A 26,838-nucleotide genomic window follows, 5' to 3' on the forward strand; every position below is an offset into this window, starting at 1 on the left:
TTTGTGCTCTGCTTCTTTGAAAAGTAAACATCCCCTGCTTTGATTTGATTGGCCATTTTAATCTTTTTTAATTGACAAACGTAACAAGACTGCTGAGGCAGACCAGCCCCCAAAATGCAACTTTTGCCATCCAAACAACAAACAGCACAACATAATGGAGTGCAACAGAGCCGTGCAAGGATCTTGGAATATTGGGGAAGACAATTTGACCATTTTTATTTGTTCTCCAAGACTTCTCAACATTTAGAACTATTTGATAAAGCCTTCTTAGCATATAAAAAGACGTGTCTTATGTGCTTAGAAGTTAACGTCTGTAGCTGATGTTTTTATTATGTTTTCTACTAGCCAAGGCCCTATATTTTGGATAGTCTGATAACCCGACTAGTTGATGCTTACAGCCTGTTAAACTAATTACCGATTAGATCAAAATATAAATGTAATATCTAACGCCCTTTGAGTTAAACTTGCATGTTTCCTTTCAAGGGGTCATGCCATAAACATAAACATGCCATTTTTTGACACAGAAGAGGTCTTGGTATCCTTAATACAACCCGCAAGTTTCATAACTTAAAATATGCCCATCAATAACAACAATAAAAAAAAAAACATGTATAAAATAACCTGCAGAATGCAGCTTGCTTTATACTAGGGACACGGTGAGCAGCTTGTTTAGTGTGCATCTGGGTTGAATTCCTCTTCAGATGTTTCATGCTGATTTTTGATTTGCCCTCTTTTTTGTTTTCTTTCATTTCAGATGAAAGTGGTCATGGTTATTTCTTTCTACATAAACGGGCCGCACGTTAATCAAAGCAATAATCAAATACAGGTAAACGCTTGTGGCCAGTAGGGGGCGCCCCAAGCTCGCAATTGCATGGTGGGTAAAAACGCCACTGACTGAACTCGAGGGGATCAGAATACCTTCAGTCCAGAAATTTAAAGTTTGGATAAGACCAAATAGATAGAGATAAAGATAACCTAAAGATAAAGACACATGGAACAGACTTTGGCCTCAAATTGAAGCTGCATGCAAAATCCGTGGATAGTCTAAATCTGATATTTCAGTATTTGCGGTAAAGGGTAAAGTTTATGCTTTCTAACTGTCTTGAAAGTAAAATGTAACAAACATTTGTATTTTATAAGAGTTTTAGTAGACTATAACTTGAGCCTTGCATTGAGTAACCTATCTACTTGCTGGATGGTATAACTAAATTTTGAGTTATTTTTTATTTATTTTAGTACCGGATTAAAATGGATAGATAGACTATTTACGCAAATGTTCTTGGGTGAATTCAGAGCCGTTAAGAATGGTTTCTGAATGGCTCTGAGTGAATGGAAAACACTTGACTTCATTCCAAACTCCATATGTGAACAAGACATGACTCTTGAAGAAATCCATGAATGTATTGAAAAACTTAAAAAATAATAAAGCACCAGGTAATGATGGGCTGACCTGTGAGTTTCTGAGAGTGTCTTTAAAGAAATACTGCAAAATATAGTAATGTCGCCAATGTTGATAACACTGATTCATAAACCAGGTAAAGATCTATTAAATCTAGAAAATTGGAGACCCGTACGTTCAATCAATAGTGATAGTAAATTACTTTCACACATACACTCACCGGCCACTTTATTAGGTACACCTGTCGTTAACGCAGATTTTTAATCAGCCAATCACATGGCAGCAGCTCAATGCATTTAGGTAAGTAGACATAGGCAAGATGATCTGCTGCAGTTCAAACCAAGCATCATAACTGGGAAGAAAGAATTAAGATTTAAGTGATTTTGAATGTGGCATGGTTGTTGGTGCCAGACGGGCTGGTCAGAAACTGCAGATCTACTGGGATTTTCACGCACAACCGTCTCTAGGGTTTACAGAGAATGGTCCGAAAAGAGAACATATCCAGTGAGCGGCAGTTATGTGGGTACAAATGCCTTGTTAATGCCAGAGGTCAGAGTATAATGGCCAGACTGGTTCGAGCAGATAGAAAGGCAACAGTAACTCAAATAACCACATGTTACAACCAAGGTATTCAGAAGAGCATCTTTGAATGCACAACACGTCCAACCTTGAGGTGGATGGGCTACAGCAGCAAAAGACCACACCGGGTGCCACTCCTGTCAGATAAGAACAGGAAACTGAAGCTACACTTCACAAAGGCTCACTAAAATTGGACAATAGAAGATTGGAAAAATGTTGCCTGGTCTGATGAGTCTCGTTTTCTCCTGCGACATTCGAATGGTAAGGTCAGAATTTGGCATCAACAACATGAAAGCATGGATCCATCCTGCCTTGTATCAACGGTTCAGGCTGGTGGTGGTGGTGTAGGGGTGTGGGGGATATTTTTCTTGGCACACTTTGGGCCCAATAGTACCAATTGAGCATTGTGTCAACGTGACAGCCTACCTGAGTATTGTTGCTGACCATGTCCATCCCTTTATGACCACAGTGTACCCATCTTCTGATGGCTACTTCCAGCAGGATAATGCCATGTCATAAAGCGTGAATCATCTCAGACTGGTTTCTTGAACATGACAATGAGTTCACTGTACTCAAATGGCCTCCACAGTCACCGGATCTCAATCAAATAGAGCACCTTTGGGATGTGGTGGAACTGGAGATTCACATCATGGATGTGCAGCCGACAAATTTGCAGCAACTGCACAAACTCTCAAAATCTCGGAGGAGTGTTTCCAGTACCTTGTTGAATCTATGCCACGAAGGATTAAGGAAGTTCTGAAGGCAAAAGGGGGTCCAACCCGGTACTAGGTATACCTAATAAAGTGGCTGGTGAGTATATTTGCAAGTTGATTAAAGTTAGTTTTAAATTAAATTGGTAATAATCAAATTAATATTATTACATTTAATGTTAAGTATAACTATTTTGTTAATTCACAATTTTTTATTTGAATTTCTTAATCTCTTCGGTTTTGGCAGCAACTTTATCAGTGTAGTTCAAACATTATATAATAATGCAATAGTTCTTTTAAACTACCTTTCAGGATCACTACTAGATTTAATGTAGCTACATTATTGATAATGCAAGTATTGTATCTTCATATTCAAATTAATCCATTTCAAGGTATCCAGAAAAAAAGAAAAACAAATAACTCTTAATTATACCCCATTATTTCAATGATTCTTTAGTACTTCTTAAGATAAACCTGAGATCATCTAAGTGTACTTAACTGTGCTATTTTTAGACACCATGAATATGAACTAAAATGCACTTTTAACATACTTTGTTTTTAAAAATTAATTTGGTTACCACTTGTAACACACTTGAAACCATCTTTCATACAATTGTACACACAAGTGTAATATAAGTGGTAACTAAATGTCCTCCAACCCAAAATAAGTCCTCCAAATAAGTCTAAATAGGTCGTTTGCACAAATCGCTGAAATACGACTCATCAGAGCGTTGTGCTGTCCTTACACCATTTTGTAAAAAATGTATCTGTGATGTAATTCAGGCCTCAGATAGCTCAGTCTGTTGAGCATCGCGTTATAGTATGAGATGCATAGATTAAAAACCAGAGAGCGCAGGTGGCGTAGATGTACTTTGCTGAGTCCCACACTCTCTTGCTCTCCTGGAACCAGTGATTTCCCGCAGGCACTTCAGAGACTTTTTCGGACCATGGAAACAGTGGTGGCTGATAACCTAGAATACACTGAAAAGGAGTTAGACCATTGGAAGTTTGACGTAGTGAATTTTGGGCATACTCACCCCACAGTAAATACTGGCTCCAGGTTTCCTGATGTTGGGAGCAGTACTTCTGTAAGTATCGAGAGATCTCTTGTATCTTGCGCTCAGTCTGGCCATTAGACTGCAGGTGGTAACCTGAAGAAAGACTAACTGAGGTTCCCAGGAGTTGGAAGAAGGCTTGCCATACCCTGGAAACGAATTGGGGCCGTCAATTGGAAACCATATCTTTGGGTAGCTCGGAGTTTCGAAACACATGGATGAATAGAGTTTTTGCAGTTTCCATAGCTGTGGGAAGACCTTTCAACGGAATCAATTTGCAGGAGAATCTGTCGACCACCACTAGAATAGTGGTATAACCTTGCGATGGTGGTAAAGTCCACTCCAATGTGGGTCCAGAGTTGGCAAAGGATGGGTAATGGCTGGAGTTTACCTTCGGGCAGATGACGTGGTGTTGTGGTGGTGGTGCAGACTGAGCATCCGGACTTAGTCTCTTGGCCTTCTGCAGGTACTGGAGATTCTTATGATCAGTAATTATGGTGAATGGAAATTGAGCTCCCTCCAGCCAGTGCCGCCATTCCTTGAGGGCAAGCTTCATGGCAAGGAGCTTGTGGTCTCTGATAACATAGTTGCGCTCCGCAGATGTTAATTTTTTGGAGAAGTACGCACAAGGGTGAAGGGAACGGGGTTCATCAGACCAGAGATTGTATAGCTCTGACTCCACTGTCAACAGCGTCAATCGTGAACTTGTGGAGTTAGTCTCTGAATATCTCATTCATAAAGCTCTGGAAAATGGATGGACTATTGGCGAGCCCATAGGGCATGACCTGGTATTCGTAGTGACCAGCGGGAGTAATAAAACCATTCGTCCCCCTTTCGAATGCGGATTAAACTTTGTTTACGGGGTGATATCCTGGCACGACCACACATAAAAGGGAGAAGCAATCATTAGTTAAGAATGTTTATTTATAGTCACAAGGTGAGTAACGTGTTCAAGCAGTGATAACTTCCGAAAAAGGCAGTAAGGAAGTTCAAGTTCACAATAATTTCCAAGACCAGTAAAGTACACTTTCCTTAAACCAGGCTTGGGTTTCATCCGTAGGTAATCACACTGATTTCCAGATGACGACGGGGAATCAGAAGAACGCAGGAGAGAAGCTAGGGTAAGCGTGTCCATGTAACGCTGATACCAGCCGACGAGGAAGTGATTGAGGTGAGCATAAGTAGTGTGAACGTGATTGCTGGTACAGGTGATGGTGATTTTGTATTTGGGGGGTGGTTCACGGGTGTAATGAGTCTTTGATTGATCGGGTGGTGACGTGTCATGGTGACTGTGACTGAGGGAACATGCCATGGGTGTGAAAAATGCAGCCCTGCTCACTCCAAAATCCCCACTAACAAGGGGATAAGGGTGATCATTTTAATTTGGAAATTAATTGGAATTCCTAATCAAAATTTACATGACTTTACACACCTATTCAAAATATATTTTTTACCTATAAAAATATTTTGGCCTATAATGCAACCAAGATTACTAAAGTTGACATATTCGCTAGACTTACCAAATTGTCAATATTTTATCACTGTTAACGTTAATATCCTTCCTCAGAAAACATATATATTAACAAAATCTAAAACTTAACATAAGGAAGTTTCTAAAATTTGATCAATTTGACATGAAATAAATCCTTTTGACAAGTGACTTAGACAAAAGCATATTTTTCTTTTACATTTTTGTATTGTAAATTTACTTATTGAAACCATCTAAACCAGTTAGAATTTTCACAAAATCTTCATCTAATGCCGGCAAACACCTTTGGATTGAGGCCAGAGAAAGCTCGCATGCAAGCACATTTAGCAAATATTTAAATAATTATTTAAATAAAAAGTCTGTAGATGTTTACTTGAACATATATTACCATCTCCATTATCAGAGATTCTCATGGACCACGTCCAGCATAAATATAGTTCTGTTGGTTTTACTGGTTTTCTTGCAAACACGTTTTCTCAGTTCTGCTTTTTCTACTGTACAAATAAACCACACCTCAGACGAGAGAGACACTTAGATTATATTTACAGCATTATTTTTCATGATTATGTATCATGTGTATATGTAAAGTGGAATGGAAGAATCATACAACCCAGCTTTTTTAGACAAATTGCCTTTAGTTTACTACAAAATCTTACATCACATGTCATTGTTTTCTGGGTTCAAGCATTCTATCATATTCCAAAAGCAAACGACAAGTGGTGCAGTAAAAGTATCGAAAACCATAATAACGATGATAAATAAATGACACCCCAAAGACTGTATTTATACGTTGTGAGTTTTTAAAATCTTAAGGTGTGCTAAAACAGGAAAGTGCTCACGAACGACTGCCAATATAGTATTCTTACCCAAAAGTGAATGGAGGCTCGGAAAACTAAAAATAGTATGTATTATGCCTCAAATTAACAAGCAGATATAGTTGATACAAAAGTATCAAAAGGGATTTTCACGAAGTTTAAAAGAGCACTGGATGTTTCCAAAAATATTTATATAAGATTTATATTTATGCAAATATTTTTTTCTCTCTACGAGTACAGGAAGAGAATTTCCCTTATAACTAATATTTAACTTAACTATATATATATAAAATAAATATTTATTTAAGATAATGTTGTATTTTTTGACAGTCTCATCTTATCACTATCTGCCATATTTGGATATGGATCAACTTCACAGATCATCTGTCATCCTTGTGACTTGACATCAAGTATAAAAGCAGGGCTCTTTCTGGAACATCACAACTTACCTCTGAGATTCTGAAAGCAGCGATCTGAAAACCAAGGTGAGTTTTTAATACAGAAACCTAGTAAAAATCTTTTTCTTTAAAATACTTTGAGAATCCACATTGTGCAGCATATGAGTACAAGCGGTTAACTTTTCCTGCTTATTAATCTTCAGGTTCATCATGGCGATGTTGGGAAGTCTGCTGCTTCTTTTCATTGTGTTCTCTGTGGGGAATGCCAATGGTAAACAAGACATTTATTTATATAAATCCCCGTTATTCGATTTTAAAAGCTTGTTCTGCCAAACCTTTTATGTTTTGTGGAGAGGGATGGAAAGAAATATACATTATTTTTTTTATGTAAATATTTCTGTCTATTTGCATAATTATAAGTGTATGATGTGAATATTGCAAGATTAACATTTACACTGTGCTGAATGCAGTTGATATAGATGAAAAATGCCCCTTTGGATGGACCAATTTTGGAGTCCGATGCTATAAGTTCTTCTCTCAGTCAGCAACCTGGATCGCAGCAGAGGTAAAGTATTGGCAATTTTTTAATTTTTATTTTTAAATTGAAAATTCTTTTACAATTTTATTTCATTTGAAAATGCCTTAAAATGTTGTTTGCAATAACATTAATAATAATAATATATTTTTTTAAATCTCTTTTAGAAAAGCTGCTTGAGTCTGGATGCAAATCTTGCATCTGTGCACAATAAACTGGAAAATGATTTTCTGCTGAGTCTGGTGCCTAGCTCATCCCGTTGTTGGATTGGTGGTCATGATGGAGTACAAGTAAGTTCAATTGTGTTATCTAATGAGACAAAGTTTCTAACGAAGACAGTTTGACTTCTTCAAAATCAAACTAAATTACCCTTTTATGGAGTCTGCAGTAGTGCACTCAAAATCGCTGTCCTCAATTTTTAGGAAGGACAGTGGGTGTGGAGTGATGGTACTCCATATGAATACACCAGCTGGTGCCCAACCGAACCTAACAATCTGGGTACTGAGAACTGTGGAGAGATCAACTGGACCTGTAAGAATGCACTGTGGTTTTTGCTTTCAATCATTATTTACAATCCCATAACTTCATATCAACATGGCTAATTGTATAACACATAATAACTTATTTCATTTTTCCACCCTACAGCTAACCGTTGCTGGAACGATGCATCCTGTGCAACCTCAATGCCCTATATTTGTGCTAAAGACCTGTAAGATCACGCAGTCATCCTGCCCCACAGTTACTTTGACTGCATTTATTTTTACAATTTCTGATCTTGACAAGTGTTTTTAACTTTAATCGATTTTCAGTACTGAGACTCTAATCATTAAATGCATTAAAACAAAGATTGTGTGTTGTGATGTTAAATCAAAACCATTCATAACATTATTGCGGTAATATGGTTATTAGAAGGTCAAAAGGCAATTAGTATTTTGCAATTCTCAGGAGTAAATAAAAGAAAAAAAATATTCATATTAAAACACTAAAATACAAGCTTTATGACATTACTATGCAAGAGCTTATTGGAAAATAGTTGTAACAACAAATTTAGTTATAAATTTAATGCATTAAATATAGGAAAAGCACATTTAATTGACTATAATTAAAATTATTTAATGTGTTGTTTCATTTGTAATAAATTACTGCGCCTTGATCCACAAAGGCATCACTCCTCACATAGAACATTATTTTCATAGAAGCAGTTTTAAATATGTGTATATTGACCTAAACTGTTTGCTTAAGAGAGTCAGTATTTTCACAGTGCATTTAGTTAAAATGACTTAGTGATGTACAACATCTAATATCCAGTGGCAGGTGCTTCTAAGACACTATCTTTATCAGTGGGATTTAGTAGACCCCTCGCTCCTGCCAAACCTCCGTCCGCCCATCGCCGTCCTGCCCTGTGACCATCCGTCCATCCCGCCCGGCATCCCACCGGCTCCTTCCTTCTCTCGGGGGTGTCAGTCCTCACCGCTCTCGCGGTCCCTGCCCTCGTTCCGGCCGGCGGTTTTGGTCGTCGACCATGCGCTCCTCTCCAGCTCCCAGCCTTGATATGAATTGTTCAGATGACCTCAATGGCCGTGTTGTAGAATAAAACTGGATGTCTAAAATATATTCAGATAGGCTTTAAAAAATACCATAAATCTTTAAAATGCGTCTCTTATGTCCTTATTTGGTCCTTCCTGTCTTCATTTAGTGATCATTTAATTAGTTAATTAGTTTCCACCTGTGTCTGTTCACCTGTTTTAGTTCTTTTTGATTGTTTCCCTGTCTTTATATGCATTCAGTTTCCTCTTTCACTTTGCTGTGGATTAATGTTATTTCTGTGGCATACGTGTGTTGATGCTTCAGAATTAAAATAATGTTTTTTTTTTTACTCTATTTACTACAACCACATTCTGTGACCACCTCAAATCATCAAAATGTTTTATTTTTGCGATATTTCTTAACTGAAAATACCACAGAATTAAATTTATCATAATAAAAAGACTACTCCCATGTTTCCTACATGCATATTTGGATTTTAGGCACTACAAATGCAAAAAATCTAAATTTCCTTCTCAAGAAGAAGAGGCACTGACAAGCCTTCTTCACGGCTTGAGTCTGTTCAGACCTTCAGAGGTCCTGAAGTCCACAATTTCTTTGGTCTTTAAGACATTAAGAGAGAGGGTCATTTCTTCTCTGAATGACTAATTTGCTGTTAAACTCCTCATACGAACGTCTGTATGATTCAGTGTAGACTGTGGACTGCAGGAATGTTTAACGTCCCTGGTATGAAATGATCCCTGCAAGATGCCGGAGGAATGGACGAGTCTTTTGAGAGAGTTGTGAGAGAGAGCATGAAAGCAGCCTACGCGTTGCCAGATTCAGCTATTATAAGACTTGTCTTTTCAACTTAATTCAACGATTTAAAGAATTAAGAAAACAGGAAGTTTCAGTTTCAAGAGATGAAATTAAAACTAAAGCAAAAAAAATACTGTACAAAGTTATTGGAGATGTGTATCGTTGCAAAACTAAAACATCTAATAAAAATTTAAGAAATGCACTTAAGTCACTATATCTTGATCTGTAGCCTATTTAAATCCTTAATTGGTTGGTCTTACAGTTTTTTTATTGCTATGAAGTATTGTTAACACACTGATTTAAAAAACACGAAAAACAGGGATCATTACAAAATATATGAAGATTCTACAAATGATTTGTTTCATTACTGAATAATAATAACTTCATTTAATTTTACGTACTATTTTAGCATACTGTACTGTCCCAGCTGCTGCAGGAGACCCTTCTATGTGGAGTTTGTATGTTTGTATGTCTGTCTGTGTTGATATTGGTTTCACTCACAGTCCAGAGAAAGTAGAGGTGAACTGTAAGTGAGTTTGAATATGAATGAGTGTGAAGGACTGGTCATCTGTCCAGAGTTTTGTTCTGTCTATGACCCAGGAAAGGCTCCAGCCTCATGACTTGTGTTTTGAAATAATTATTATTCAGTTTCAAAATAAATATTCTGCTAAGATTTTATATTTCAATACAATTCCTGCAGAAATGGACAGTTGACCACTCTTCTGCTTTAAATGTGTTAGTTTAGTTTTGAAAGTAGTGTCTTAGCATTTGAAAAATGTATTCAGGTTCAGTTCAAAATTGTTCAGGTTGTGAAGTATGAATGACAAAAGTGTTTGTGAATTTTGAGAAACGTGGTCATTGCATGCATTTTGTGTCATGCATGCAATGACCACTGAAAAGTACTTAGTGTTTGCATATATGAGGAGTTAGTGTGACATACTGATGGATTAGTGCTTGAAAAAGAAAATCCAGTCACTTACTGTTGGATTGTTTGTTACGCAGAGAATTCTGTTTTTTGTTTCGCAAAAAGGTTGCATCACAAGGTCATCACGGAGAAAACTGTGTTTTAGCGAGTAAGAACGTGTCCAAAGTTTAGTGCAAAAAACACCAAGCAATTAAAAGGAGATTGTTAATCAGAGTTTTTAATCATCCAAACTTTGCATGCAGACATAATTATTTAAACACTTGAAGTGTCTTTAACTGTTGACTTTACAAACAATATTATCTCCATTATCAATGACATGGATCTCTGCTAATTATTTGTTGGTTTGACAGTCTCTCAGATCTTTTTTTAGATAATATCCTTTTGATATTTACAGTAGGCCTTTAATTTTTCATTATGTATCTAGTTCATGTGTAAGCTAATACTATAAAAAATATTCATTTAATTTTCAAAAAATTGAACTAAGTTGACTAACTGTGAACAAAATGTCATTAATTGTAGCTAAAATAAATTTATTGCAACCACCTTTTTTAATTAATTAAAAATTTGAAAATAAAAAAAAAATGAAAATGATTACAATAATTTCCATACGCTACCTTTTTAAGAGTGTGAGTTGCTGTCTTACTAATTTTATTTCTATCCTTCACCACCACCTTTAATAACATGTTTTACATCCGATGTGTATAGAATTTTCCTTAAGCTTACAAAGAAAATAGAATACTAACCTGAGAAAAAAAAATTTTACTTTGGCAAAATGTCTGGGACCTGCATGGGTTCAAAATCCAGATATACCATCCATCTTTTTTAAATAATTTATTAACATAAACGGAAAGGGGTAAATCTTCCCCCAAAAATCAACCATTATTTACACCCCTGGTGTAGTTCTAAAGCTGCGTGAGTTTCTTTCTTTTTTGAAGAAAACTATTTATTTAACACATAAACATGGCATCCAAAAGGCTGCCAGTTGAAACAGTAGGTGTATAATATAGAAAATACACACTGTACACATTGATAGGAGTTTGCTTTTTGACATTATCGTCACATTAACTGCAACATATAAAAAATCTTTGACATATGGGAGATGTGTAGTTTTCAGTATTAAAATACCTCTCAGTAATGTGCTCTTTATTGATATTGTTTATAGTTCACAGACTTGTCTCGTATCACTCGATGATTAAATATTTGGTGTGTAAAAATGTACACAGATCATTACAGCTCTAGGATATTAGGGCAAAGATGGGTGTCTGCTTATCGTTTTATCTTGAGCAACCACATTTCCTTCTAGATATTTGATGCTAATGGTAAATAAAAGTGCTTCTCAATTTAGATGCTATCTACATATTATTTCCAAACAGTCACTTCCTGTATCATCTTGGTACACACTTGACGCTAAGTAATAAATACAGGGCTCTTTCTGGGGCTTCATAAAATCTTCACTGAATTCTTCACTGCAACGATCTGAAAACCAAGGTGAGCTTTTGGCACAGAGCTCTACTGAATAACTCTGTATTTAAAATACATTGAGAGTGCAGTATGTAAATGCAGACAACTTTACTGTTTGTTATTTTTTAGGTTTATCATGGCAATGCTGAGAAATCTGCTGCTTCTTTTTATTGTGTTCTCCGTGGGGAATGCAGAAAGTAAAAACCCGTGCTATCACATTTTAAACGCATGTTCTGACAAACCTTCACAATTTTGTGGCAGAAGAAGAATAACAGGAAATATTTTATTGACTAATTTAAGCATGATTAAATGAGAGATCTACATTGGCCATGTATCTGCAGCATGCAATGACAGACATAAAATAATCTATATAAGATAATAATAATAAAATATTACAAGAGCCCTAACATTTATGTAATGGATGCAGCTGATATACTTCAAAAATGTCCCTATGGATGAACAAATTTTGTTCTATAAGTTCTTTCCTCAGTCGGTTAACTGGATCACAGCAGAGGTAATTTTTTACTTACAATTACAGTAATAAAATGTTAGTTACAATTACAATAATTTTACTATAATAAAATTTGCTTTTCTGACAATGAAAAATACAGAAAACTAATTCTGAACAAATAACCAATGGGGCAAAATTTTGTTTTCTTTTTTTTTTTTTAATGATTAGGTTTTAGATTGTCAATAACAATTTGTCTCTTCTAGAGAAACTGCCAAAGTCTGGATGCAAATCTTGCACCTGTGCACAGTAAAGCAGAAAACGACTTTCTGCTGAGTCTGTTGCCTTCTTCTACCACACGTTGTTGGGTTGGTAATCATGATGGTTAACAAGTAGTTTTGTGACCTAAAGAATTAGGAGTCTGAGTACAGTAGTGCACTCTTCATCATCATTCCCTCCAATTTTAGGAAGGACAGTGGATGTGGAGTGATGGAAGTCCACATTATTACACCAACTAGTGTTGAGAACTGTGGGGAGATCAACATCAACCTGAACTGTAAGAATGCAGTCTTTTTTTAAAATAGTATTTTCCACATTAATTAATAAATGCAGTAATGTAAAATGGCTCTTTTAGATGTCACAATGTACTTCCATTAAACATAACATTTTATTTGAACTCTAACACCACCGTAATGATTATAGGATAACTTTTCTCCCCACAGCTAACTGTTGCTGGAACGATTTGCCCTGTTCAGTCCAAATAAGCTTTGTTAGTGCTAAAAGGTTCTATTCTGGTCTTATCCTTATAAAAAATGTATTCTAAAATTAAACTTTTCTTAAATATGTTCTTAACCTTAATTTCTTCTCAGCGCTTACTCTGAAACATTTGTCAAATCAATAAAACATTCATAAAAAGAAAATCTTGTGTGTTGTGGAATTAATCGTGTATAAAATATAAGTAAATTGTGTGTGTGCGTGTGTGTGGTGGTATTTGTGGTTTATAGGGACACAAATTTATTTCATGACATGCTTATTACATTTTTAAGGCAGTTTATATCCAGTACTGCAAATCTCTGCAGAGACTGGTGTGCTTAGATGAGTAGTCTATTCAGCCGATTTTTGTCAAATCATATTAATATGAAACCAATGAGGCCTTATATGTTTAAACAGGAACACAATTCCTAAACCTGTTATAAAGTTTTATTGCCTTGTGTGATTGATTACATAGAAACTGTACAGGAGAGTAAATACTGATGCAGTGACAAACTTGCACTGCAGAATTTCATTTGAATCCCTTTATCAAGTATATTTCCAGTTTGGAGGTGATGAAAATAAATTATTTTCGCCTAGATAAATAATAGAATTCTTTGACTTGTATGATTTCAATTTATGCAGTGCGCAAAATGTACAAAATGATTTAGCTGAAAAAAAGTTATTTTTAGCAGATTCGTTGAGGTTCACAGTATATGAATCATTCATCATCATCGTCATCATCGTCATCATCTTCATCATCGTCATCATCATCATCGTCATCATCATTGTCATCATCGTCATCGTCTTCATCATCGTCGTCGTCATCATCATCATCATCATCATCATCCTCTGTATTCACTGTTCCAGAGAGCACATCTTCTATCCAGTTTTCCAGCTCTTCAGACGATGGCAGGTCATCATCATCAGATATCTCCAACCAGACACTGTCCGCCTGTCATAGAGGCCGTGACAGTGGGACAGATCCAAAGATGAGAAAGTGGCTTTTATAATGAATTAAGCAGATCTGGTTAAAAACGATAGTGCACTTACATCTGTAACATTAACTACACCGATCTGTGGCCTGAAGAGGTCAACCTTGAAGGTCTTCTCCCAGTAAGGAATGAGCTAAGAAAGGAAACGTGCAACGTTCAATCAACAAAAGAATTTTTCTTTCAGGTTTGTCAATATTTTGTCAATAGGCAATATTGTAATGCATCTATCCAGACTTATTTTAGTCACCAGTGGGAAGTTGTCTGGGTCAATCCACACAATACTCAGGTCTGGATTGTGTGTGTTGTCTCTGGCCACCTCCTTTAATATCTCCAAGAATTCAAAACCATCTAAAAAAACCATATGCAAGGTCAGTTTTTTTTTATGCTGTTCTCTCCGAAAGAATATCATTCGGCTTTATAAGGAATGAAGAGCTGCCCTGAAATTGTACATACCTGGGTCCTCCTCTTCTGCAAAGGCTACAATGTGAATTCCGTTCAAATCATCCTCCTGTAAAAGGGAAATTTTATTTGAGTGTCATTGCTTTATGATATCTACAGGTATTTTTCTGCTGTTCAAATGGGGATTTATTTTGCAGTAAAGCTGACTTTTCACTTTTCCACTTATCATATGGCCACTCAATAAATCAGTGCATTGGCAATGCGGACATAAAATATTGATTTGGGTTTCAATTATTTTATAACTGGATATCTTAAACTGGGTGCAAATATTAGAAGAAAAAAAACAGTATTACAATATAAACAGTCCAGTGATAATACAATAACATTAATAATGTGTCATTTTTATGACAATTAATAACAGGCACCAGTCATGTTTGTATAAAACTAAAAAATGAGTCCGCAGTTTGAAGTATCTGACCACTAGATAATGAGACTGACCAATCAAAATTGTCTTCCAGAAATTCATGTAATGAATTATGACAGTAATAATAAAATATAGCAATCATACAATTACATTTTTCATTTAAAAAATATTCCTCACCCAGGTCTCAAACATATCTTCTGCCCTGAGCTTTCTCAGAGTTGGTCTGTGGAGGTCAATAGTTATCATCAGTATGCATCTGACCAGTATCAAATGCCTGTCTAACAATTATTCAGAATATTATTAGATTAGCTTTCACTGATTACCTCCTGTGTTCGGATATGAAGGCCACCAACTCTTCTTCTGAGTGTGGTTTGTTTGGAACGGTGATCGGTTCCTCCATGAAGGGCTCATAGAAGTCTACCTCATTCATCTTCAGAGTCAGCTCTTTCGCAACCTGAAACACAACAATTAAAGCGACACATCTGCCATCTGTCGAGAATTCTCAAAAGACTCCCCATAAGAAAATAATGACACGATGATAGCCGTGTACAAAATAACACAATACTCACTGATTTCTCAAAGGTGGCAAAAAATTTGATAAAAGGCTGAAACTGTTCAGCTGCCTCTTGGAAAGCAAGATAATCTGAAATCATAGAGAATAAAATAATGAAGCTAGCATTTGTTTGTTTATTTAAGAAAAGACAAAAGTTGTAAATTCCATTCGGATCATTTTGACAGTGTAGACTGCCAGAGTGAAGACTTGAAATAAATGACCTTTAAATGTCACCTATAGCTTGAAAGAGTAGTAGCCCACAATGCTCAAGAGGTTTCATTGTGCATTTAAAACATAACTGGAATGTACAGACAGTTAAAAATGAATGTGTTAACATTTATTGCATGGTAATAATTTTTTGCATACTATGAGAGATGTATTTACAAAGTGCAGAGATCAAATAACCTCAGCTGAAGGATGTAACTGACCCTTATAGTCTGCACACATGTACTCACGCTCAGAGTCATGACTCTTAAAGAAACCAATGAGCTTGATGTCTTCTTCCATACGGTCAAAAGCTTGTAGCTCCAAAGCATTGTCAATGATCTCAACCGGATCTTCCAACAGCTAAAGCATGTGGGAAAGATGGAGGCAGAAAGTTACAATTGCATATAAAGTCGCTACAATGAATTAGATCTAGATTTACAATAAATACAGGTTCTTTACATCCAAAAGGAATTCCACAAGAGTGTCTGCAGCGAGCAGGCCATCAAATTCAATCACACGGTCATCCTTAAAGACATAGACACTGCCTTCCTCATGCAGACCTTCCAAAGAAACAATCATCAAGGCAATATAAATACAAGCTATACAGTTATATCTCAGAGTATATCATATATATATATCTGTTTATGCAAAATACATTGATGTTTTTCTAAAATTTCAGTAGATGTTTTAAGACGTTGCTATATATCAAAGTTACATAATAGTTATGTTGAATAGTTATGTATAGAAATGTATTTAAAATGTTTGACAACTAATACTTGAGCAATACTGCCTATGCATTTCATGAATACATTTCTAGCAATATAATGTATAATGTATTTCTACATTGTCTGCATTTCTGTATAAACATTTCAATTATGATTCTACTTCAGATATCGCACACATAGACTGTATAAAGATTTTTTGTCACTTCACCTAGTTTCTTGGCAACCTTAGCATCTTTTTGGGAGTCAACCATTCCGAAGCCAATATCCTTTTCCTCCAAGACTTGAGCAGCTAACTGTGGAAAAGCAAGTCATGATTAGTACTGTCACAGTGTTTTAGAGTATAGTGTATTAGTACATGGAGTACTGCTGAGTCACACTGGTATTGTTGTCTAGATAGTGAACTTATGAGCCATGAATTTAGAGTTAAGGAGGCCACACTTATGTAATCATTTTAGAAGTGTTCTCGTTCCATAAATACCGACAGTGTTCTGCTTTCATTATGATGCAAGTAGTATAAATGGCACAATTCTAAAAGCAAATACTCTAGGAACAGTTTCCAAAGTCCACAGATGCTATCAGGTGCACTGAACATGAAGTGCCTGATTAACATGGTGACTGATGATGTCCACGTTTTAATCCAGATAAATGCTTAAGTGAAAAAAGATGTGAAGAGAGACGTGTCGGTCAGCTGCAGCCTGTGGGCCTCTAGCTGCACTGATATTACATACAAAAAAATGTATTTGATATAATATTACCTTTATTTTTATTATTAAACTTTAAACTTAATTTCATGCATTTAAAACTTAATTTAAAAAATCCTTTAAATAATAAAAGATTTGAATCATGTTCGCGTTAGAGTTAGGGTACTGCACATCTATAGGCAATTCCATGCAGTTTTGCTCCAAATAACATTCTTTAACACCACACATTCACTCTTGTCTTGTCTTACCTCTAGCACTAATTCAGTCATTTGTAACTGTTTCTGCAGTTCTTTTGCAGTTGGCAGAGGAGCGTGGTAGAACAGGCACAGCATGTCGTATTTCTTCAGGGCTTTGCGGTAGTTCTTCTCATTTATGTCCAGGACACGATCTTTGCCATCATAACGTGGGAACTCGAGGCCTTTCTCAGCACCAGCCAGGGTAGAGAAGCCCAGAGAGGCAAGCAGCAGGATCCAGGTGCTCTGCATTGTCTATACTAGTGACTTAAGACCTTTCCAGAAAGAAACGGTGGCTCTTCATGCAGCTTAAGATAGCTCTGGTCTAGAAGTGTCAGAAATAGAATATAATTCAAGAGTTTATAACAGAAACAATTACGGTGGCAAGCATCCAGGCCTTTTTCCACCGTTCTTTCTGAGGGTTTGCGTACCCTTCTTCTGAAAATTCAGCTTTTCTCAGGCAAACCCTTGACTCTCTGCCTTCTCTCCTAACCACAGACAAAGAGTGGCTGGTGGATTGTGCTGGTAATAGGATGGGAGAGAGCAGGCAGGATACCTTACATAGCAGTGTTCCTCTAACCCTTTTTTAGGAGCCCAGTTGTTTCAGAGCTAAAAATACCCCAGTTGGACAGCAAAGGGACAAGAGCACTATGGAAGAGTGATTAGGCTTCGGCTAATGACATTTGATGCTGAGAAGGGAAAGGAGTGATATGAAGACTTCACTGCACGATAAGACAGATGGAAGCAAGAACAAACGGACCCTTTATCGTCATGTGTGCGAGATGGGAAACATGCTTGCTGTTGTTAAAAAAATCATCGTGTAAATTAGTATACTGTACTGTAACCAGACACCTGTGTATGTCTTTGTGTGTGAGATGTTTTTGTTTTTTTTGGTTAGGTATGCCCCTCTACATGTGTGCACAAGTTAAGCTGACAATGTACATGCGCTGTTATAAAGGGTGATTGGGGTTTTGTACTCTGCAAAGACATTTGTACAAAAAGTGACCAAAAGTCTTAACTTGAATCTGGAGGCAGGAACCCTCAAAGACTGAAATTGTATGTTATCTTAAAACAAATTTCAATAATATTTGCTTTATTTATGTGTACATTTAGTTATTACAACTCTAAAAGGTAACTGGAGTCAGACTGTCTTTCATGCTCCTGTAAAAACCGGCAAATGAGCACCGTTAAACTTTTTTAAGCATTATACTTTGTATTTTTTCCAGTTGTTTTGAATGAATGAATGAATGAATGAATGAATGAATGAATGAATGAACGGATGAATTCACAACTTTATGCAGTGAATCAAATTTTGCTTACAGGCTTCTATAAATATGTCTCTAGTCTCTATAAATATGTCTCTATATCTCTATGTCTCTAGTACTCACTTTTTGTTACTTTTAAATCACATATTATAACTGAACCTTTGAAGTCCGTTTGACTTTAAATAGAGTTTGTTGACACAGAAATGACGCCAGCAACGCTCGTGCCCAAATTAGGTTCAGCTGTCTCAAGGATTCCTGTCTAATTGATTTAGACAAGGCATTGCTAAAAAGTCTCTTTCTCATACAGTCACAATGTCTTAAAAGTACTCTTACAACATAAACATAAATCTTCAATAAATATAACTGCTAACATGCTTTACTCAGATTGCTCATGTCAAGTGATGCAAACTATTTCCAATCCTGTGTGTGGTAATTTTAGAGCTTTGTTATGTCCATATAGAAGGGTCAAGGTTCATTGGATGTCGGACAGATAACAAAAAACTGGAAGTGTGACTTAGTCTGGGAAGACCAGACTCCTTCTTTGTACTTGTGGCAGGTAACGCTTCCATCTCGTGGTCTTAAATCTGCTTAGCATTGACAACAATACAACAACCATCACAGTTACCAAGTGACATTGCATTGAATGTTTTTCTCAGTAGGCCGTTGGTTTAGGCTATGGTGGAACATGGTGTTAATTCTCAAGGATTTCTATTCATGATGTTTGTTACTGCCTGTACAGGTTCAGGCTTAGATTTATTTAACCAGCCATGACAATCTAACCACAAAGAAAACACTGGAGAGAGAACTTGTTTTAGTTTCTCAGTTTCAGTATTTGTCTCAAGAGAATTTACTAACTCAAAACCACTAGATGGCATGTGTGTCCCATGTCAGACTCATTTCCAGTTCCAATAATATCTAAGCTTCATTGAATAGTTTTATTTTTATATGGTTTAGGATGAGAAGGAAGGAAGGTCCTTTTATATGTATTAATGAAATGTAAACGAAATACCCCAGATAGGTCAATTTTGTATATTTACTACATTCATGAATAATAATTTCCAGCCACAAAGGTATGGTTCCTTTGAATTCCTTTTAGTTTTATCACACAAGATTTGAAGTCTGCATATAGTGGTTTAGCAAACAGTATAGCCATTCAGAAATTTCAGTACAACCCTATCTTCTCTCTAAATCATCCACTGTTTCTGCATTTCTCAAAGCAACATTTAGCATTTAACATACTAAATGAAATAGCTTTAGCAGCATTCTAAATGCGCTCCAGGAGTTATCTGTGTTGATATGTGTTGACATTTAAAGCAATTTAGCATACCTCACAAGCACAGAGGCATATTGTTTGATTCAAGTACTGCTGTGGAAAGTGTCCTTGTTACTGGCATCACCGAAATTACAAGCTCTCTATCTCCTCAATCTCTTTATGTAATGGTCATCATTTATTTCTTAATTCTATTTATTTCCAAATAAGGTTTAGTTTTAGTTTACAATAAGGTTCATTAGTTAACACTAAGAATGAACAATACTTCTACAACATTTATTAATCTTAATCGTTTTGTTTGTTAACGTTGGTTAATGCCTTGTGAGCTGTATGTGAAATGCATTGTAACAACTGTATTTTTATTAACTAACATTAACAAAGATTAACAAATATTAAAATAAATGCACTGTTCACTGTTTGTTCATGTTAATACATTAACTAATGTTAACAAATGGCACCTTATTGTAAAGGGTTACCATTACTCTATGTACTATTTGAACAAATTAATGAATGAGTTTGGACTGCAGAATAAAGCCTATCTCTGCAGATGCATGCTATGTTATCTCTCTTTCCAGCACAGAAAGGGTTTGATGTTTTTCCTTTAAGACATACTCAAGGACAAACTGAAAGATTTTGAGAAATTGAATAAGAGAGAGAGAAAAGAGGGGGAAAGGTTATGGAAATATTTGACTTTGCACTGGAACATGTTGAATGCTGAAGAATACAAGTAAACAAGGTCAGATGTATCACTGCATCAGTTCCACATTTCTCCACAGTTCTCCCTTTTCTCACATTTAAAACACAAATTTTCAAGAGACAGTTAGTTTGGTTTGCACACGAAAAAAGGAATGCAAATGAAATGACAAAATGTAAAACGTAAAACAATAAAGTGGCCTGAGGGTTGGGGTGTATGAAATAACTGTTAATGGAGCAGAAACAGAATCGTAAACTCGAGGAGAGCTTGTGTCAAAGGTCTCCAACCCTGCGCCTGTTCAGTTCAGCTCCAACCCCAATCAAACACCTCAACCAGTTAACTGAGCTCTTCGGGCTACTTGAAAATACAGGTGTGCTGAAGCACGGTTGGAATTAGCTGTATATAGGTGGAACATGGTGTTACAAATTACACATTATGTATTACAAAATCAATGCTTCTCTTCAGCTGCTTCAACTACTAGGACCAAAACATTGGGAGGACCAAATTGCATTGTGTTGCTTTAAAAATCTTAATATATTGTTACCGATATATTATCTAATTTTTAGACTTCATTACAATTCAAATTAGATTGTTATAAATTAAAGTGAATTTTTAAGCCAAATCATTTGCATGTTTGCCTGAGAACCTAATCTAACACTTATTTTAATGTAGCTGTTATAAACTGCTTGGGTTAACTCCTCAGTAGTCTCCACAGAATGTTAAATATATTAAAAATAAAGGTTCCAATTAAAGCTATATTGTTTGATGCACTGTATTATTCTGAACCACATATATTTTATGCACTAAAATTATCACTTCTAATACTTTCCTTTTATCATTATGCTGGTGTGTGTGTGTGTGTGTGTAATATTACTTTGGATTTCTCTGAAATGTCTGAGAAGGCTACAGAAAGAAATGAAAAAGTACAAAGATAGCATGGTAATTTTCCATGAAGTCTGTCCTTGCTAGCGTCATTGTGCCTCACCCTGTTTCTGACACCCTCTATCCCCTCCAACCTTTTAGAAGTACCTTTTATTTATTTATTTTATTTATTTATTTTATTTTACTTTTTAGGCTATGCATATAAACAGGCCTAAATAGATTTTTTTTTAAATGACAAGGAATATGTTTTTTAATTGCAAGGTGATGCGGAACTGTACACTTGTACTTGTTTTACAAATATCTTTAAATAAAATACACAATGTTTCACTAAAGACAATCAGTGTAGAAGGATTAAAATTAAAATACAATTTTTTGTCATTTAGCAGACACAAAGTCACTTACGAATAAGTACAATGGAAGCAATCAAAATCAATATATAATAAATAAAAATAAAAAGGGATTAGAGAAAGCTAGTGATAGATATATTTTTGTCAAAATACAATAAAAACAAGCAGTCTTAAAGTGTGAAGTGTTGTTTATTTATATATATATATATATATATAGAGAGAGAGAGAGAGAGAGAGAGAGAGAGAGAGAGAGAGAGAGAGAGAGTGCTAGAAAGCGTCAAATAAAGATGGAAGAGATGTTTCTGAGAAGATGTTTAAGGAGTGTTGGGCAGGTCATTATATTTTGGAGGACACAGACCTTTAAAAAAGGACAGTTAATGATTAGAATAATACGTAACACAATAAATTGACCTGAGGGGTGTGGAGCAAGGTAACATTCCAAGGCACTGAAGCAGAAAAACAGCAGCATGAGAAGAATTAGAACTTATGGTAATGACTGATCATGGGCTCAAACATCATCGGTTAAGCAGGCAGCAAGAACAGATGTAAGATAATCCATCTTTATACTGTCAATTTAAATATTAATTTCAGTAGCATTCAGTAGTTAAATATGTGTTCTGCACCTTGTGCTAAACCGGTTTGGTCCCCTGATGACGGATCATCAGTGTGGCTTCTTTGAGGGCTGTTATCACAGGCCTGAGATCACTCCTAAAGCCCCTCGATTAACCCAGCATCCATAAATATTTCTCTTTTCCATTCAGATGCCATTTTCTGGAATGATTGCATTAGTTGAGGAATCTCCAGCACAGCGGAGCTGCTTAACCGGCCATCTATATTAATTTTTGGGAATGTGTGGCATCCGTGTTTGTTTTTCTGTGGGTTGTGGTGGAGAACAGCATGATTCATGATTCTCATCATATGAGATACTGAACAATGCTGTTTTCCATGTGTCTCTGCCCTGGTGTGTGATTGCTTGTGACAGGTTTACATTACTGCATGACCTAAGGCTTGACAGAGATGTTGTCTTTGAGGGATTGTACACCTCGCATGATTCAGTTAACTACCTTGTATTCTAACCACAAGTAAGTTTAATTATCATTTTAATACATAGCAGACCACTGAACAAAAACAAAACAGTTTCTTTAAAACATTTAACCAACATCCAAACTGAATATCTTGTATCTGCAGAACAATAAATTAACAATAGTTAAAAAAGTTAAAAAAATATTTTTCATCATATGACAATATTGAAGGACTATATGAAGGAATTTTCTAAATAGATTTTTTTTTTTCCATTATATTTACTTTATTGAATTGTCTTGGGGATTTGCTTTCTTTTTTATTTAGCTGTCAAACACAGTACTTTTCATAAACCAATTGGTCGCTACAGTGTCACTTCAGGTCTAACATAACTAATCACTACAATCACTGTCACCTGAGTACTAAGCACCTGCATCTGTCGTGTATCCGATCACCTCATCAACAGCCAGTATAACAGTACACACCTCAGTCATCACTTTTGTCCAGTCTTGTATATATGAGGTGGATTCTCTGTCTTAGTTTATTATTATACTTATTTGTTTTGCTTTCCCTCCTGTGTCCCTCTGTAGTGTTCCTATGTTCCAAATTTCTTCAGTGTTCTGGTAAACCGAGGTGTGTGCTTCTCCTTTTCTCCTAGATCCCTGTAAGACAAAACACCAAGTTACACTCTGCACATAATCCTAAGGGAAATTCTCCAAAGACTGTGGTACTCACCTTTTCAAGCTCCTGGTTCTCCATACTCAAAACTGTGCAACTGTTCATTCATTCTAACTTGCCTTCTGTGTCTAGCCACTTCTGTTAGAGAAGACTGGAACACTGTCTGCACAGTATGTGCACTCGCAACTCCTTCCAGGAACTTGTGGATTCTCTACGGCGGGTTCTGCACCTGCACCACCTGTCACTTCCGCCAGCACTTTTACATGTACTGTCAGTCCCATGGTCGGTACCCTTCTCTGGTTCTTTGGAGGAGCGCAACGGGTTTCTTCTACAGTGTAATCTTACATTTGAAATGCAACTTCATTTGAAATTGCCTTCACTATTTCTAACTGCACCAGTGGGCTGAAACTCTGGGCTCACATCTTTTCTGGGATGTGTCTAGTAGGACCAATGGAAAGATCTCTGTAGGTTAACAACTTAATTTACCACAAGATGCTATGACCATTAACAAGTACTCTAAGTTCAGACCCTTTGCTGAAGCCAGCAGAGAGAGGTCACTTATCAACCTACCAGCAGAGTTTGGAACCGCAACTGCAACTTGCAGCTTATGATGATTTATCTGGATTGAAGCAGTTCATTCACCATGGCCAATCGCATGCAGTCCTGTTCAGCTGACCTGAGTCCTGCTGCAACATCACTCCTCCGATGGACCGATTCCATGGCCTCTCCAGAACTCACACATGAAACCACAATTTTGGATAATCAGTGACTTTCACTGGCTGACAACAGAAGGCTGTGTCGCGGTGTGTGTCACCCTTTGAATAGGGCAGCTCCATTCTGAAGCCAACATCTAGTTCTGGAGGGTCCGTGGCTGATGTAGTCTTATGGCATCTGTGGTTTTGTAATATGCCTTCCAATCCTTTTCATGGAAGACTGGGAAGGTTCTGAAGTATTTTCCAATCATTCTAGTTTCTTCATTGCTTTGTCTATATTGAAGACATTCTAACTAACTCCCAGAGCCTGGCTAAACATCACCACTATGTAGCGGACCTCCTAAAGAAGCTTGGAGAATACCAGTTTACCTCAAGACAGAGAAATGCACGTACCCACCAGTCATTCAATTCCTGGGCTACAACACTGACAGCGGTGGTATCCAGATAGACGAGGGAAAAGTAGAGGCAAACACAACCTGGCCAGAACCCACTACCATAAAGGAACACCAATGACTCCTAGGATGTCAACTTTTGTTAGTCCAATCCTACAGTTATACTGATACACATACAACACTTTCTTAACAGTTTGAGACATAGCTGACCACGTTTACTTGAATATAATAGACTGCCATTGTGACAGCAATGTTATGTATTTGCTCTCAAAAGAGCACTGGCCTGGCCTGATCCTTCAGATAATGGATTAAAAATTTTTAGTTTTGGAGTGTATTTCTACCATAGACTGGGAAAAAAAGATGGACCTGGGTCCACTTCCTTTCATTACAGGAAATTGAAGCCAAATTATCTTGGAATGGCAATTTTGATTCTACAAAATTGTACTGGAAGTGTAATTTTTTTTTTTTGACTCAAGTCCTATTTGTTTACCTGGAGAGGGTGGGGTTTATAATCTGTACTGCAGCCAGCCACCAGGGGCGATCAAAAAGCCAGCAGCTTCAATTTCCAAATAGTCCACCTTATTGGCAGAGGCTGTTTACACTAGCGCCGCCCATCAATGTGTGATTGGGATAGTCATCATTACAAAAAGATGGCTGTCTGACATCAGTTCCATTGGCGCAGGTGATAAACCATATAGCAATCATATTTTGTCACGATCGATGCAGATTCAAATTTCTCCCTTTTTAAACATTAAATCACAGAAGCATCTATTTTCAATAAATATTAAATAATCAAAAAGTTAAAAATAAAGTATTGGGTAGGGTTAGAATAGGTGTAGGGAGAGCATTATTTTGATGGGTGTCAACCGTGGCATCTATTTAATGATTTGAATTAAAATTACCATTTACACATACATTCTGTTTCATAATGTACTTCAATACTGAGGTGCAGATAATACTTGCAATAAGAATAAATGGCAGAAAAAAACAGTAAAAATAGCATTAAATAATGCTGCTATTTTCACCTTGGGTAAATAGAATCCATTGCTAGTTGCACTTAGTGTAAATGGCATTTAATTGCTATTTACACTTAGTGTAAATAGTATATAAATCTATTTGCACTTGGTGTATAGCATTTATCGCTATTTACACTTAGCGCAATTAAAAAAAGCGTTTAGAACCGCCCCTGGTAAAAGTCATTTCACAATCAAATGCTTGAGTTGTCATTTGCATTTTCATGGTGAATCATACTTCAGTGTTGCGGTTGTTCGATTTTTATTAGCAAATAAAGATAATACCACAATAATATAATGTTGTCCAAACCAGCTGGAGAAAACTGTAGGTTTTTTTTTAATCATTATTAATCATCATTATTAAATACTTAATTTAATTTAAATGTCAGCAGCTTTTGTAACATCTAAAAACCAATGATCTGTAAAAGAACATAGAGACATAGTCTAATGGTAGTTATTTTTCCCCACAAGTACTTGTGACTTTAAAATATGCTTTCTGAATTGAAGTTACAGTCACCCTTGTGACTTATTTGCCCGTGAAGTGCGTTCTCTTATTTGAATTGGTCATTACCTGGAGTGACATATTTTGCTGTGAGTGCAATTCTTACAGTTATGGCTTTTAGTTGTTGAAGCGGTTAGTCCAAATGCGCACATCTAACATGTGTTGAAACAGATTCATTGTTGTTGTTTTTTTCCGACTGCAACAATGAACAAAGAGCAGCCCACTGCATTTTTTTTGCCAGTACTTTTCCACTGCCTGTACAGCAGCACCAGGAGGAAACAGAGATAGAGAAAAAGAGGTCAGAATAACATTAACCAAATATAGGAGCAAATAAATGGGTACAAGTTTTCAAAGAACAGCTCTACATCTGATAAGTACGGAAGAGGTAAAATATTGCATGTTGAGTAGATGCGATCAAACTTTCCACTGCGTATTGCACTTCTCAGCCCTGCACTTGTTCTCATCATTCTCAAGTCCAAGTCATTTGTTGTCGTTTCTTTACTCATTGATCAGTGATTCAAAGAGGTTTAGACATAGTTATGTCTTTGATTAGACTAGAAATGTTGAATCTCCCATACAGGTGAAATGCCAAGCTGCAGGTTGTACTGTATCGGTTTGGTTTGAAGAGCCTGCGAGTTTTAGATTGTGATTGTCATATATTTTGAACGTTGTCAAAACAGATTCTTGGAACACGTTTCTGTTTTTTTTTTTTGATTTCTTAGAAACATCAAAGAGAATATTGACACACCCTAGCAACCTGCAGGGCTTTGCCAAACAAAGGTGCAAGGTGGAGGTTGGCTCAAAACAATTATTCACCTACGCATTTTCATTTTCAAGAAAGTTTTCCACTGGGTCACCTCAGTTGCATCTGTATGCAGATTAAATAGATGCTGTCAGTGGAAAACTACCGCACATACA

The 26,838-nt window shown here is 36.4% G+C and overlaps 2 protein-coding genes across 3 annotated transcripts; one reads left to right on the plus strand and one right to left on the minus strand.

The window, feature by feature from the left end:
• The first annotated feature begins 6,422 nt into the window (after positions 1-6,422).
• Positions 6,423-7,825, plus strand: LOC122351352 (ladderlectin-like). The gene is made up of 6 exons (XM_043248374.1): positions 6,423-6,532; positions 6,649-6,716; positions 6,916-7,010; positions 7,148-7,270; positions 7,403-7,511; positions 7,626-7,825. Exons 2-6 carry the CDS (start codon positions 6,656-6,658, stop codon positions 7,691-7,693), a joined length of 456 nt encoding a protein of 151 aa, XP_043104309.1. The 5' UTR covers positions 6,423-6,532; positions 6,649-6,655; the 3' UTR covers positions 7,694-7,825.
• Positions 7,826-13,343: 5,518 nt separating this feature from the next.
• On the minus strand, positions 13,344-17,680 carry casq2 (calsequestrin 2). Of its 2 annotated transcripts, XM_043248162.1 has the most exons (12): positions 17,576-17,674; positions 17,160-17,469; positions 16,419-16,503; positions 15,945-16,045; positions 15,734-15,845; positions 15,295-15,368; positions 15,049-15,179; positions 14,903-14,948; positions 14,356-14,410; positions 14,150-14,250; positions 13,961-14,035; positions 13,344-13,862 (listed from the first exon to the last, which is right to left on the minus strand). In XM_043248162.1, exons 2-12 carry the CDS (start codon positions 17,394-17,396, stop codon positions 13,629-13,631), a joined length of 1,251 nt encoding a protein of 416 aa, XP_043104097.1. In that variant the 5' UTR covers positions 17,397-17,469; positions 17,576-17,674; the 3' UTR covers positions 13,344-13,628. The 2 variants fall into 2 exon arrangements, with proteins under 2 accessions (XP_043104097.1, XP_043104095.1); XM_043248160.1 differs by having other exon boundaries at positions 17,160-17,680.
• Between the last annotated feature and the right edge of the window lie 9,158 nt (positions 17,681-26,838).

This window comes from Puntigrus tetrazona, chromosome 9 (assembly GCF_018831695.1).
Source record: "Puntigrus tetrazona isolate hp1 chromosome 9, ASM1883169v1, whole genome shotgun sequence".
NCBI lineage: Eukaryota > Metazoa > Chordata > Actinopteri > Cypriniformes > Cyprinidae > Puntigrus > Puntigrus tetrazona.

Coding starts and splice junctions, on each gene's coding strand:
- LOC122351352 (XM_043248374.1), top strand. CDS start 6,656: ATGGCGATGTTGGGAAGTCTGCTGCTTCTTTTCATTGTGTTCTCTGTG. Junction 6,717..6,915: donor CTCTGTGGGGAATGCCAATG/GTAAACAAGACA, acceptor TGCTGAATGCAG/TTGATATAGATGAAAAATGC. Junction 7,011..7,147: donor CAACCTGGATCGCAGCAGAG/GTAAAGTATTGG, acceptor AATCTCTTTTAG/AAAAGCTGCTTGAGTCTGGA.
- casq2 (XM_043248160.1), bottom strand. CDS start 17,396: ATGCAGAGCACCTGGATCCTGCTGCTTGCCTCTCTGGGCTTCTCTACC. Junction 16,504..17,159: donor TGACTGAATTAGTGCTAGAG/GTAAGACAAGAC, acceptor GCTTTTCCACAG/TTAGCTGCTCAAGTCTTGGA. Junction 14,949..15,048: donor TTCATATCCGAACACAGGAG/GTAATCAGTGAA, acceptor TGACCTCCACAG/ACCAACTCTGAGAAAGCTCA.